The sequence below is a fragment of the Erithacus rubecula genome (assembly GCF_903797595.1).
Source record: "Erithacus rubecula genome assembly, chromosome: 18".
Classification (NCBI taxonomy): domain Eukaryota; kingdom Metazoa; phylum Chordata; class Aves; order Passeriformes; family Muscicapidae; genus Erithacus; species Erithacus rubecula.
The window spans coordinates 13,560,560-13,575,113 of record NC_136670.1 but is presented as its reverse complement, the minus strand read 5'-3'; the positions used below and the strand labels follow the sequence as shown (position 1 = coordinate 13,575,113).

Genomic DNA, 14,554 nt, shown 5'->3' with positions numbered 1-14,554 from the left:
AGGGCTGGAACCAGCTCAGCTTTAAGCTCCCTTCCAGCTCAGGCCTTCTGTGATTTTACAATTCTTGAAACTGCCCCACCTCCAAGTTCAGAGCTCACATGATACCTGGCTCCTCACTCCTCCTCCCCAGAAGGTGCAGAGGTGTGCTGAGCAGTGGGTGTAGGGAATGTGGCTCTCACAGGTAACCCCACCTGGACAGGAAAATCCCCCTGGCACTGCCCTCCCACCCTGGGAGCTGCCTCTGCTGCTGGGCTGAGCCCAGCAAACAGCTCCTGACTCAAAACACCTCAGAATCTTCACCAAAAGAGCTAAAGCATCATTCCAAATGGAACTGGTATAACCACATGCAAGGGACAGATCCAGCCAGGGGGGAAGTTATCCCTGCTGTCCTCAGCTAGGAAAGAGCTTTATGGAAGAAGCAGTGACATCTTGTGGTTCCTGAATGAACACTGGAACAAGCCCATGGGTCTGATACTTGCAACTCAACAGTTACTGGGGGAATCTGGAGCTCCTCACCCTTTTTCCTCTAGCCAAGGAATAGGATTAGTTCTGCTTCAGGCAACTTAAACACCATCAACAATTAAACCCATAAGAGAATGCTCCCAATAAAGAGATAAAACAAGGTAAATTTTAGGAGGCAGCTCCTTCACCCCGTTTAAAAGACCAAAACTTTCAATCCAACAGTAGAAATTCCAATCATCCAAAATTCCTATATGGAAATAAAGGTCACTGCTACATGAGACAGCTGCCACGTGCTGGAGCTCAAAGAATGGATGAGATTCACTGGGTAGCACACTCTGCTGACCACCTCTACATTCTCCAGCATTTCACTGTGGGAAGCAACCATAAAATATCTTCCAAATGCCTTAAACCACACAGAGCTCACTGTGGTACCACTGTCACTGTGCCTTCTGTTGGCTGAGCCTTTAGCTCAGCTCATGCAGTTTCCACCCAGCCCTGAGGTGGCTGGAGGGGAGCATTAACCCTCACCAATGAACTCGTGCAAGAAGACCAGGGAAGCAATGTAGCAGGAGAGGCTGAGCAGCTCAGCCACGATCATCAGCCAGTGCCACGTCTGGATCGTCAGCGCCACCATCAGCAGCTCGGTGAGAATCAGGGAGGTGAAGGAAATGGCAACAATGTGCACAAATTCGGATTCAAACAGCAGGAGTGCTCCGTACATGATGATGCTACCTGCAAGGGAATGGAACTGTTTCAGTCCAACACCAGGCTCAGCTCTGAAAGCCACGGTTAGGTCTTGGAAAGGCTGAAACAATCCCATCTTGAGGCTGTTTCTCATGAAACCTGATGAATGTAATGACAACGGATCAGTTACTATTTAGGAGACAGAACTGATGAGAAGACAGGGAAAAGTTACAGCAGAGGTACCCAAAGTTTTCTAACAGTCTATCATACTCATAGACACATGGAGATAGGAAATTAATACATGCTGTTTTGGCAACTGGAGATCTCTAACATCATGAAACTCTATCCTCCCACAAAAGCACTTGGTCACTACTCAGAAGCTAAAAGATATCGATTTCTCCTCTATCCTACCACATTGCCTGGCTGCCAAGAGGCAGCAAAGTGCTGAAAAGCTGCGTGGACACAAGTGAGCCTCAATTTGCACTGCAAGGTCTCTCCCCTCCCACCTCCCCCCGGAGAATCCAATTAAAGCCCTGCTAACGAGGCATTGTTTGTGCTCCTCTCCCTCGGGCTGGCCAGGGCTCTCTCCAGGCCACCTGCACAAATAACTCATGGCAGTGAGCAGCATGAGTAATCCACACCAACATCCATCACTCAGCAAGGGAAAACCTGTGAGGGAACCCAGCTCCAGCCACAGAGCTCAAAAACCCAGCTGTGAACTTTCCAAACTTTTGCACTGCTCGAATTTTGGTCGGGCTCATCTCTGCTAGCAACTGCCCCGTTGTTTGGCTGCTGTTTGCAGGTCATTGAGCTCTGGTGAAGTCACTTGAACCAAACCCTGGAACCAGAGAGTGCTCTCAGCTCAAGGAGGAATCTTTCCCTCTGGTGCAGCCTCCCACCATTGGGAGTGTTCTCTCCATGCCTGGGCTCTGCCACAACTCCTGTGACAGATTTCAGGACATAAAGCTAACCCTAGAGATTTTACACTCCCTGCTGAGGATGGCAACATCAATTAAACCCATAAGAATTACCTGTATATTTTGACCCCTTATTCTGACTCTTGTTAACAAAGAGTTTTGGAAAACTAGGAATTTTGCTATTCAAGCTTTTAGCTCCACATTGTTGATCTGTTTTCTACAATTCTCTGATTAATATTTATAGAGGACATTGGAGTTTGAGAGTACTTGATTTTAAAAAAGGCAAAATGAAAGAAAATACCTTCTTAGATATATACCCAAAATACTACATCTACTGTTGAAAATCCATTGTAATTAAGGCATTTACTTAATTGCTTTAGCAGCCTAACTAGAGTCTATGAGATATGACCATGAACAAGAGCTTGGCTCTGACCCTGAGTTACAGATGCTTGTGAAGAAACCAGAACTACTAATGCCACTTCCATTTCTGGATAAAATACAGAAGGCTACAGATTCTGCATTTTCCATGTTGACAAAAACCTGCAAAATCATAGATTGGAGAAATTTTCCCAAAAGAAGGGGCAGGAGAGTCACGAGCTCTGCTTTACAGATGGGGCAACTATAGTAGTGCAAGGAACTTGCAGAGAATTCCAGTGGATGGTTCTGATGGGAAGAGGCACAATGGTTTGAATTCTACATCACAGGGTTGCCCAATTACTGCCAATATTTGGGTTCAGATCATTTTTTCTTTTGGTAACACTAACGACATTTTCCGAGACAAAAAAAAATGAATATATATTCACCACCACAAGGATACTTTGGGAAATTCATTTCATGCCTTAACTTCTGCAATAGCAAAATTTAGACAGCCACACACACTACAACATGTAAAGCACAAGCAGGAGTTGATTTCTTACCTTGATAAATGCTTATCAAGACCCAGATTAAAAACGTTTTGTATGACAACGGTCGTCCCTGGGTGAGGAGAAAAAAAGACAAAGCTCCATTGGGGTTTTCTTTTATGCAAATTCACTTATATTGATCAACTTAGAAATTAATAAGAGAATTGGAAGATGATGTGGGGAAAAATAAACAAAACTAAGCAAGCAGCCCTGAGGCAGAGCCCCTTTATTCCCATTTTTCTGGGTGCATGAAGGGGCTGTGGCAGCTCAGGGCTCCCCCAGCACAACCTGGCCCTCTCTGCACACACAATTCATCCAGTGCAAAGATGCCTCAGGAGTTTAGTCACTGTGCTGTGAAAGAGAAGATGTGTGTACACACACTGATGTGAATACATTAATATTGTATTTCTAGACACACACAAATCACCCTCATATTGAAGGCAGATAGATTTTAAAAACCCATCTCCAGCCAACACAGCTATACCAGCACAAAACCCCTTATGTTTAGACCAGGCCTAAGGATGGTTGAAGAATTAGTGGTTTATGACATAAGAGACAAGATCCAAGTGAAACCAGATGGAGACTTATTGAGGCTCTGGAAAAACAGGCTGTGCTTCTCAGAGTATCTGTTTAACAGGAACCCTTGAGGGAAAGGAGCTGGGGAAGACTCAGTCCACCCTTTCTCCAACCAAGAAAGATGTTCCCAGGCTGCATGCCCCAGTTATTCAAAACATTTTCCAGGGAGGAAGAAAAAAATATTAAAAAGGAACCTAAGTCAGGATTTACCTTCCTGCTATTTCTATGGTAAACATAAAATAAAGTTTTCTTTGTCTAAGGAGAAGGATCTGACTTAGATGCTAAAGTTACAAAAATGGCACAGCAATCAAACCTTCAGATCATGCTCCAGTCAAATTTCTGTTGAAGAATCTCTGGGATAACCCCCTGCCTCCATCAAATGAGCATATCCCTTCCCCTCTTCCCTTTTCTGCCTTCAGGACAGTGCCAAATCCCCAACAATTTCTGTTTTCCCTCTATTATGGAACAAATTGGTAATATTAAATCCCTAGAATTTCCCACAGAATGGAACTTCTACTTGCCCAGGCGTTTTTAATAAATTGCATTTCATGCAGCATTCAGTAAGCAACTGCCAGGAATTCTGGTTCTATCTATTGATTCAAATTTGACTTGAACAGAATTTTGCCTGGAAATGCCTGATAAAGTTCTGGATCTCCAGGTAATATATTTTAGTTTACACATTTAGAGTTTCAAATCAAGATGAGGATCCTGCCTTAAAGGAAAACACACAAACAAGAGTCCCCCACACCTTAAGAAGATCTTTGTAGAGCTCTGGGTACAACATTGCAACTTCAGATTTCACATCCTTGTCCAGGACAAGAGAAAACACAGGAAACATGGTGTAAATTGTGGAGTACCTGGGAAGAAGGCAGGAGAGCAGTAAATTACCTCAGCTGGAGATGAACAAACAAATGCTAGGCTCCAGAAATAAAATACAATATTAAGTGCCCAATAATCATTATTATTCATTATTATTCACATTAGAAAAACTGGCCAATGGAGCACACCAGAGTTTTGCAGGTAGGAAAAAACCATCAGGATTGATGTGATTGTTGATTGCTTTTTTGTGACTTCTGACTGATTGCTTCTTGAGTGATTTTTGATCAGGAACACTCACACACAAGTGACTGGTTCAAATATTGCAGTGGAGCCAATGACTGTGCCCATCCCAAAGTCTGCTCTACAGCTCAGGGCTGAGTCTGTTTGCATCAGAAGGGAATGGAGATGAATTTGCTGGGTTTTTTAAATTATGCACTCACAAGTATAAATGGTCATAGTGGGATTACAGTTTCAATGATTTGTTTTAGACAGTTTTTGGAGAGGAACTAAGGCTGGGCTGGCACTGCCAGGGCTGGGCACTGCCTCTCACTGCTGTGCACACACCAGCCCAGAACAACTGTCCCTCTGCTTTTAAAGGGATCAAAGGAACACTCCTGGAGGATGGGCTGCTCACAAACATGACAAACCATCACAAACCACCCTGCTGGAAAGGTTTCTGCAAGTGTCTGCACTGGAAGGGGACAAGGCTCACATCCAGCTCCTGAAGCTGTGAGCAGAGTGGAGATGTGCATGGCTTGCATGTTAATCAGCCCAGGAGTGTTAATTGTGCAGAGGTTTTCCTCATTAAAATGGAGCTCTTACCCAATGATGAGGAAGCCTTGGTAGAGAGGAACTGAAGCAAAGTAAAACACTGATGAGAAAACAGCCTAGAAAAGAAATGAGCTTTTTAGGCACTGAGATATTGCAATAAAAGTAACAGCTTAAAAATATACTCTGGTCAGACTGCAACATTCCTGAAATGAACACAGACTAATGGAATATTAACCCTTTTTATTTCTTTGGAGCAGTTGTTGGCATTTGTCCAATACCAGGAATTTTCTCAGGTGTTTTCATATCAAAGTAACAACCTCAAGCCCTAACCCATGAAAATCTTCATGAGAAGAAACAGCAGCATTCAAATGAGACACAGGAACTTTCCTTTATGATTTGGCTTCACCTCTCCTTGGAAAGCCCTCCTGGCCCCTTTACCTGCATGGTGCTGATGCAGAGGCTCCTGTGGATCACAAACTGGCTGAGGGCTGCAGACCTCTTGTAGCTGTTCCTTCCATGGACCATGAGCAAACGACCCAGGTGCTTGAACTGAGTGATGGAGAAATCAGCTGCCAGCGATGCCTGCTTCCCTTCCTGGGAACCAGAGCAAGGAAAAGCACAGTGAGATCATGTCAGCACTGGAAACAAAGAATATCGTGTTATTGTTGAGTTATCTCTGACAGAATTTCCAGGAATATTTGCAGTATGTTGGGAGAGGGAGAGCATTGCCTCAGTGTTTCTCCTTCCACTGCGGGTTTTAAGCAAAGAGCAAAAATATGAGGAGAATTCCCATTTGAACCTTGGCCTCCAATTGCAAGCAAACTCTGGATTCTGATCCACAGCACACATGTTAACATGACACTCCTATCAGGTCAGTGCTGAACACAAATTTTCAGTCTCAAAAGTTCACACAATTTTGGCTCACTGCAAGCAGAGTGTGGCTGCTGCTGCCAATCCAGTCCTGCAGCTCCACAGAGCTCCAGGAGTTCTAACCCAGAGTTTGGTTTGCAAACTGATATGAGCAGTTTTTAATTGTCCATGTAGGGTATATCTGAGCAGTGTAATTAGAACTCCAGCACCTGAGGCATCCAACCCCTCCAAAACTAACCATGAGGGCACAAATTCAGGGATTCTGCCAAGAACCAAATAATGAATTTGAGCTCCCTTTAACAGTAGTCTCCTTTATAGCCAAATTATTTGTCATGACAGGGCTACTGGTCTGATGATGATTCTTGTGGGAGCTTGTTCCCTTTCTTGCACAAATGTCTGAGAATTCATTTAAGAATTGCTTGAAAACTGGCCACAGAAATTCACATTAAACATGAGGTAATCTCACCTTTCCTTCAACTCCAACACCACAGTCAGCCTCCTGAATCATGCTAACATCATTCCCTCCATCACCTGCAGGGCAGAGCACAAACAAAACTGGGAGTTAAGCAACAAGGGCAACCTTCAACCCCACCAAAATCATCTGCACCACACTGGAATATTATAGGAAATGACCCAATCACCAAAAGTAAGATTTTAAACACAAAACATGAATTCAAATTGTTAAGTTTGGTTTTAATAGACTCCAGGTCAGTGATGGATGTATCTCACTTGTAGAAAGTACAATGCTAAAACAAAGCTCACAGATTAACAGAGGCACTTCACCTGACCAGGTTCAAGCTCTGTTTTGCAAAGATGCCACCTGAAAGGCTGATGAGGAGTTTGGCACTGAATTTCCACGTGCAAAATTCCAACCATTCCAACCAAAATTTCCCCCCACAGCTGAAACCTTCTCACAGGTTCACTGTCCACGTGTGGAGAGAATCCAAATAACAATGGATTACCACCATTCCTGGGTGGGACAGTGTGGGAATCCAGGATATTCCCCTGGATGCCTCTAGACCTGGGCAGGGGGCTCAGAGGCCTTGGCACAGTGCCCAAGACCTCTGTGGGTTTGATTTCAGACCCTGGAAAAATTACCATAATTATGGGAAAAATTACAAGTCAGAAAAAAATAAGTAGAGCATAAATTAGATTGTTAAAAGGTAAATAAATTTATAAAATTGTTTATAATAAGGAACCCAGAGCCAAGATGGAGGAATTTAAGCATAGTATATCTTTCTTTCTTTTTCTTAGTGGCATCCATCTTTTGGGTTAGGATGGCACTTCTGGATTGGTTTGGGAGAAAGCTGGACAGTGCAATGTAAGTGCCATGTATTGCAAAGTAACTGCAAACATCATGTAGGTAATTTATAGTATAAAGGATAAGACCTGCCCAGAGGGCAGGCAGTGTGCCTCTGACTAACCTGCCAGACAGACCTCTGTAGGGCAGGGAAAGAATTCCTTAGACAAGAAAAAACAACCTTGGAAACCTCAGAACACATCTTCTGCCTCTTCTGGAGCACCTCTTCCTGGTGCTCCAGCTGGGAAAACACAAACTCTAAACCCACCAAATGCTGTGCAACTCAAAAAACCATCACCAGTCACCACAGGACGACGTGTCCACCCGAGGAGAAAGCAGTGGAGGAGCCACTCACCCACGGCACAGGTGAGCCTGCCCGTCCTCTCCTGCAGCAGCCGCACGATCTGCGCCTTCTGCGTGGGCGCGCAGCGGCAGCACACCACGGCCGGGCACTGGCACGCCAGCTCCATGAACTCGCACTCGTAGTACTTGAGGCACACCTGGGCACACACAGCACACACTGCTCACTGCTCTGCAGCACCAGGCTGCCTCCAGAGTTAGCAGAATAAAGGAGTTTTTATTAGAAACCCTTTGTGTTGGGTTGGTGTGGCCAGGAATGTGTGTTCTGTCACCATCTGTTCAAACTGGGTGGAGCAGTGATTCTCTATCTCCTGGCACACATTATCTGCTAATGGGCCATCTTTAAACCAGCTGGGCAATCATCTTTACCCTTCCCATGACCCACCCTTCATCCAGGAGGTAGCACCTGTTAATGGGCCATTGTTTAAAACTGGGTGTGGGAGTGATTCTTATCAATGTGGGAGATATCTCCTGCTAATGGGTCATTGTTTAGAACTGGGTGTGGCAGTGATCTTTATCTCCTGACACACATTATCTGCTAATGGGCCATCTTTAAATCAGCTGGGGCAATCATCTTTATCTTTCCCACAGCCCATCCTCCCTCCAGGAGATATCTCCTGTTCATGGGCCATTGTTTAGAACTGGGTGTGGCAGTGACCCTGATCTCCTGGCACACATTCTTTGGTAATGGGCCATCTTTAAACCAGCTGGGCAATCATCTTTATCTTTCCACAGCCCATCCTCCCTCCAGGAGATATCTCCTGTTCATGGCCAGTGAGTCCCAGTGCATGGCTGATAAAATTCCATCATCCCACTGGGAGATGCTCCAGCCAGGGGAGGAGCCAAGCCTTTCCTACCTGGATAAAAACTGAGATTTGGACACCAAGGTACCTTCTTCCCACTGGATTCCAGAGGAAAACCAGACCCTTCCACATCATCCCTGGACCCTCAGAGGAAACTGCACCTTCTCCAGGAGCACTGCTCCAGCTGAACCACATCTGCCACTGCAGGAGGATGCAGCCACCATGGAATGGGACTGCTGCCACCACCCTGACTGACTGACAGGTGTCAGCTTGGATTCTGACTCAGTCAGGATTGGGATTGGCTTTTTTTTGTAATACTGTATTTCTATTTTCCCAGTAAAGAACTGTTCCTAATTCCTAATTCCCCTATCTTTTCCTGAGAGCCCCTTAATTTCAAATTTATAATAATTTGGAGGGAGAGAGTTTACATTCTCCATTACAATGAGAAGCTGCTGCCTTTACTGGCAGATACCTCTCCTTAAAACCAGCACACCCTTCAAAGAATTAACTTTGGGCAGTGTAAGAGCCCAGCCATGGCTACACTCATGATGGACCCCAAGTCACAAGTGTGACCACTGCAGGCCCGGGGAGAATCTTAAAGATTTTTTCCATTCCAGCTTTCTCAAACTCAGCTAGGACTATTCCCAATCTTGAGCCTCTTTCTCTACTGTAAACATAACAGAAGAAATCACAACCAAAGATAAACACCTGCTGGATCCATGAGAAAGCCCGGGACAAGAGGTGTCTCCTTCTCTGACCAATGAACTGTGTTTTGTTACACACAAAGTGTCTTATTTAAAGCCATGGCTTCCTTCAATAAATTGTTCTTTCTTACACCATGCAAGGGAGTGCCATGTCACTGTGTCCTTTCACTGCTTCATAACCCTTCTACATTAACAACAAGTTTACACAGTTTTATAAGTTTTGGCCCATTTCCATGTTGGGGTTAATTGTCCAAATCCAGATTGTCTCCTCAATTTGCTGCTGTTTGCACTTTTTGGGGCTGAAGCTGCAGCGCTGTCATTGGTTCTCAGGCTAGACAAGGATTCTTTTGTCTAACTACACTGTGAGGAGAACTTGCTGACACTTTATATAAGTTCAGAGTTATATCCTAATGGAGTACAGAATCTGGGAAATGTGAAAGCTCAAAGTTAAGGCATCAGTACCTCCAGTGAGTCCCCCGAGATGACCAGGGCACAGTCGTGCTTGCGGCGGAAGGCGTTCAGCTCCAGGTGAGCTTCTCCTCTGTTTGTCACCTGGGGGAGGATGGAACTGAGCAAGGTGTGCTTCACTGGGGTGAGAAAACAGCCAAGAATCCCAGAGGGAACAAAAGTGACACAGCCAGGACAGGCAGCACACTGAGTTAGGGCGTGCAGTCACAGAAATAAAAACTCGGGGTAGGAAGTTGGGTCAAAGGAATAAAAATGCCCTGCTGGGAGCAGCTGTGATCTCACAGCCCTCCTGCCCCAGGGTCTGGCCCTTGAGAGAGGCCCTGTGGCTGCTACTCACTAGTCTGAAAATATGGATGTCCTGTGTCCGTGTCACCAGATGAGCGTTCTTGGCTGTACACGTGGCTGTCTCCAGCTTGTCCCCTGTCAGCATCCACACCTAAAATCCAAACATTGCCTGTGTTAAATAAAGCTCAACAACCACGTCTGCAGGACCTCTGCAAGTACCACCTGCCCCTTCAGGCTTATAAAAGCACTGTTAAACTACACATACAAATGATTCTTCTAAAAAACATCGATTTTAAAACACGCAAGAAAATTCCCACACGTGAAAGAAAGCAAAGCCCTTAAAGAGGCTGAGACAACAAAGGAAGTTACAAACTCTGTGTAACATTTTTCCCACCTGCAATATTTCAAGATTCTGCTGATAAACCCACAGAATGCAAGGTAAAAAATGTGTATTTGTGTGTTAATGTGTCCCTCCCCAGCCATTTCTCAACCAAGCCCTGCTGCAGAAAAATCCCTCCTGGCCCAGCCTGAAATGTGGATGATGCAACTGGGGTTAGCTCAGTGCTGATGTGTATGTCTGGAACACACTCACTTGGTTGAGGGTTTTTTTTTTTTAAATCTACACTGCTCCTTTTATTTTGTGCTGCTGAGGGGAGGGAGTTAGAAAGCAATGTCAGCAGCAATGGCTGGGAATTCCTTCTCCAGTGTAAATATATCACAGTGCCTTTGGTTTTTTCCACTGGTGCTTTTATTCTTTCAAGACACTGCCCAAGAATATTCAATAAAAAATACAAAAACCTTAAAAAAATCCCCAAACATCAACACAAAAGCACTGAGTTCCCTTCCTACTCACCCCAAACACACAGCCCTGCTTTGTATTCACAGCATACCCTCAGATTTTTGCTCACTTAGCAACTTAAAGCAGAGAAGCCACAACCAGGACCTTTCACCTACTTTTCTTGCCCAAACTGAATATTTAATCCATTTTTTTTTTTTGCCCCTTTTGCAAAGCTGACAAAGTTTAGAGAGGGAACCTAGGCAGACACCAGAGCAGCTCCCTCACTGCTGAGCACAGCTCAGGCTGTAGGTGTGGAGTCACAGAGCCCAGAAAATTGGAAAAAAAAAAATCCAGTCCCTGATTCTCTTAGCTCAGACTCCCCTCTAGTGGCTACTGAAAATGTGAATATCCACAGCTCCAAACCCAGCACGGGGGCTCATGCAGCACAAACCAAACACAGCCAAACCTGCCTTGATTCATGCAACTCCCTGAAAGAAAAATCACCCAAAAATCTCCTGCTGGACCCCACTTTGTGCTCACACAGTTCATGTCTCTGCAGGAGGAGCCAGAGCACGTGAGGGCATGAAAAGCACAAGAGGTGATACACTTGTATTAGGATTTACTACCTCATTTCATTTCATTCTTCATGTGGCTGTGGTCATGTAAGAAGTTTGAATCCTGCAGGGGCTGGCAGATTTTTGGAAGATCACACATCCTGGGCTGGTTTCAGCCTGGGCTTTACCAAACATGCCAGTGGCCTTGTTTTTCAGATTGTGGTTGCATTGTACACTGGTGTGTCTCTGCTTTTCCTTTTTTCTGAGAAGAAGGAATAGGTGCTGGCTGGAATTGGGTGTCTCACTCTGACCCTGAGCCTGATGGAGCTGTAGAGGCTCCCCTGCACCACGAACCATTTGGAGAGGGGAAAACCTCATTGACCTGCTCTGTTTTCACCTTCTGAGGGCTGAAGCCACGACACCTGGCACTGCCCCTTCTGCCCTGCATTGCTGTGGCATCAAACATTGTCTTCCATCTTCAGCAGAGAGGGGGAACTGCTCCTGTTGCCTTCCCCAGGCAGGAGATGGGGCCAGACACAGCCAGTGCTCTGGGCTGGCCCCACAGGCAGAACACACAGCAATACTTGTTTTGATGAGCAGGTTCTGCTCCCAAAGGGAGGTTTAAACCCCCCAGCTTTTACCCAGCAGAGGGTGTGTGTGGGCACTGCACACGGCCTAGCTAAGCGTGGCCAGGCCCCCGGCGGTGCCGCAGGCCGGGCAGGCCTGGCCGCGCTCACCTTGATGCCCGCGTTCCTCAGCGTCTCCAGCGTGGGCCGCACGTCTGCCTGCAGCTGATCCTCCACCCCCGTCAGGCACAGCAGCTCCAGCTCCATCTCCAGGCTCTCGATCACCGTGGCCACCTTGAGCGAGCGGTCGTGAACGCTCAGCTTGGCCTGCACGTAGCGAGCCTGGGGATGGGCAGGGACATAGGGGGACACAGGGGACACAGGGGACAGGGGACACAGGGGACACAGGGGACATGGGGGACAGGGGATACAGGTACACAGGGGACAGGGGACACAGGGGACAGGGGACATAGGGTGACACAGGGGACACGGGGGACAGGGGACACAGGGCAGGGTGACAGGGGACACAGGGACACAAGGGACAGGGTGACACAGGGGACACGGGGGACAGGGGACACAAGGGACAGGGTGACACAGGGCAGGGACACAGGGACATAGGGACACAGGGGACAGGGCAGGGACACAGGGTGACACAGAGAACACAGGGGACAGGGGACACAGGGTGACAGGGAACACGGGACACAGGGCAGGGACACAGGGTGACAGGTGACACAGGGCAGGGACACAGGGACACAGGGGACAGGGCAGGGACACAGGGACACAGGGGACAGGGTGACACAGGGCAGGGACACAGGGGACAGGGCAGGGACACAGGGGACACAGGGTGACACAGAGAACACAGGGGACAGGGGACACAGGGGACACAGGGCAGGGACACAGGGACACAGGGGACAGGGCAGGGACACAGGGACACAGGGCAGGGTGACACAGGGCAGGGACACAGGGACACAGGGCAGGGTGACAGGGGACACAGGGCAGGTGTTGGGAAGGATGAATCAGGAAAACTTTATAAATATGATTGCTTAGCAAAAAGAAACTACAAGCCAGATTGAAATGAAAGCCATCTTTGAGACAGCAAACCTTAGTTCCTAAATAACTAGAAGACAATAGGATGGCTGGCCAAAGTCATCCCCCCTTGACAGAACAATGCCTTCTGCTGGGGAGCAGCTCCAGAGGTCACAGAAGACCCTGCTGGCTTAGCAGAAGGGCTCCAAAGAGCAGTTTTAAAAGTTTAATGTATAACACTTTACAGTAATGTAATGATTCTTATAAGCTGTATGTAAATGCTATAAAATTTGCATCTTGTATTAGGTTAGTAGAAATTAGAATATTCAACATAGAAAAAGATTTATTGCATTGTAAATGAGAAAAACCACTCTCTTACTTCACTCTCTTGCTCTCACACCCTCAAACACCCTCTCACTGCCTTGCTCTTGTCCCTGCACCCCTCACCCTTGCAGGAACTGCTCAGTTAATGCAGGGATGAGGTGGAACAGCTTGGGATTCTCTGCTGCTGTTGTTTCTGGAAGTGTTGCCCATGGAGGGAGGGAGCTGCTGGCAGGCTCTCCAGCAGCTGCTGGGCCTTCTGTGCCCTCCTGCAACTGCCCAGGGACACACAGCAGCAGCTCCCTGAAGCATTTCCCACCTCAGTCTGTGCCAGGCACCACCAGCCCTTACAGGTTCCATCACAGACCCAGAACTGGGTTGGAAGTTTAAAGAGGATGTAGCTCCTGTAGAGCCTGTGTCCCCTGTGTCCCTGTGTCCCTGCTTGTAGGAGCTGGTGGTGGGTGGTGGTCAGGACAAACTCAGGCATTTTCTGTATTTTGGTTTTGAAGTTTGAAGTTTATTCCATTGGGTGTGGGTGAAAAGGGCTAAGCTGGGAGCTGCCAGAGCAGCTCAAACAGGCCCAGAGCAGTAAGATAACAAAGAGGGTAAAGCAACTTTGATTAAAAGAATATCAAGACACTTCAGAACAAAAATTCTAGCAGCATTATCACAAGAGTTTTGTGAGAATCACTTCAGTGATTCACTGTTTAAAAACAAAGGGAAGAAAAAACAAATAAAAACTTACTTCAAAGTCTTGATACTGCTCTTCTGTCAGAGACTTCTTGGCCACGACAAGAACCCTCAGGCCCTCCCGAGCCATGTTACCACACTGCAAGGAAGGGGCACATTGTAAACCATCAACTGCAGCTCCACTGAAATGATTTATGCACAGCAGTGTGGAGATGGCAGTGTAAGATAGCAGGTTAAGAAAATAACCATCCCATTTGAGCAACCCCAGTGAGTCTGTAATATCTGATAAAGTGCATGATAAACTCCAGAGGAAAGAGGGGATCTGCAGTGCTTTCTGACCTAATCCAGTGGTCAGGGATAAAAATGTTCTCTGCTACACCAGGGTGGCAAATACAATCCCACTGATTACATTGTCTATCTCTAAGTAAAAGGGCACAAGCCTGTAATTTGCAGACTTCACATCTTTGGCAATCAACTCTTTAAAATAAGACTGAGTTATTATTATTCACCTGAACAGCACAGAATCAGAATCTGAAGTTACTGCTGAGGATGCCCCTGGATCCCTGGCAGTGTCCAGGCCAGGCTGGACAGGGCTTGGAGCCCCTGGGACAGTGGAAGGTGTCCCTGCCCATGGCAGGGGGTGGGATTTAAGGTCCCTCCCAGCCCAAACCATTCTGGGATTCCATGACCTCTGTGCC

At 46.6% G+C, this 14,554-nt stretch overlaps 1 protein-coding gene and 1 long non-coding RNA gene across 2 annotated transcripts in view; one reads left to right on the top strand and one right to left on the bottom strand.

Annotated features, from left to right (window-relative positions):
- LOC306809855 overlaps positions 1 to 14,554 on the top strand; it is a 639,653-nt gene that overhangs the window by 397,123 nt on the left and 227,976 nt on the right. The window lies entirely within an intron of this gene.
- Positions 1 to 14,554, bottom strand: part of ATP9A (ATPase phospholipid transporting 9A (putative)) — a 50,005-nt gene that overhangs the window by 3,468 nt on the left and 31,983 nt on the right. The window contains exons 17-27 of the mRNA XM_079321729.1: positions 13,912 to 13,995; positions 11,991 to 12,161; positions 9,974 to 10,072; positions 9,631 to 9,720; positions 7,657 to 7,801; positions 6,468 to 6,532; positions 5,570 to 5,725; positions 5,183 to 5,247; positions 4,290 to 4,398; positions 2,981 to 3,038; positions 991 to 1,194 (exon numbers count right to left, since the gene is read on the bottom strand). Coding sequence (XP_079177855.1) covers positions 991 to 1,194; positions 2,981 to 3,038; positions 4,290 to 4,398; positions 5,183 to 5,247; positions 5,570 to 5,725; positions 6,468 to 6,532; positions 7,657 to 7,801; positions 9,631 to 9,720; positions 9,974 to 10,072; positions 11,991 to 12,161; positions 13,912 to 13,995 — 1,246 coding nt within the window. The remainder of the gene's footprint in view (positions 1 to 990; positions 1,195 to 2,980; positions 3,039 to 4,289; positions 4,399 to 5,182; positions 5,248 to 5,569; positions 5,726 to 6,467; positions 6,533 to 7,656; positions 7,802 to 9,630; positions 9,721 to 9,973; positions 10,073 to 11,990; positions 12,162 to 13,911; positions 13,996 to 14,554) is intronic.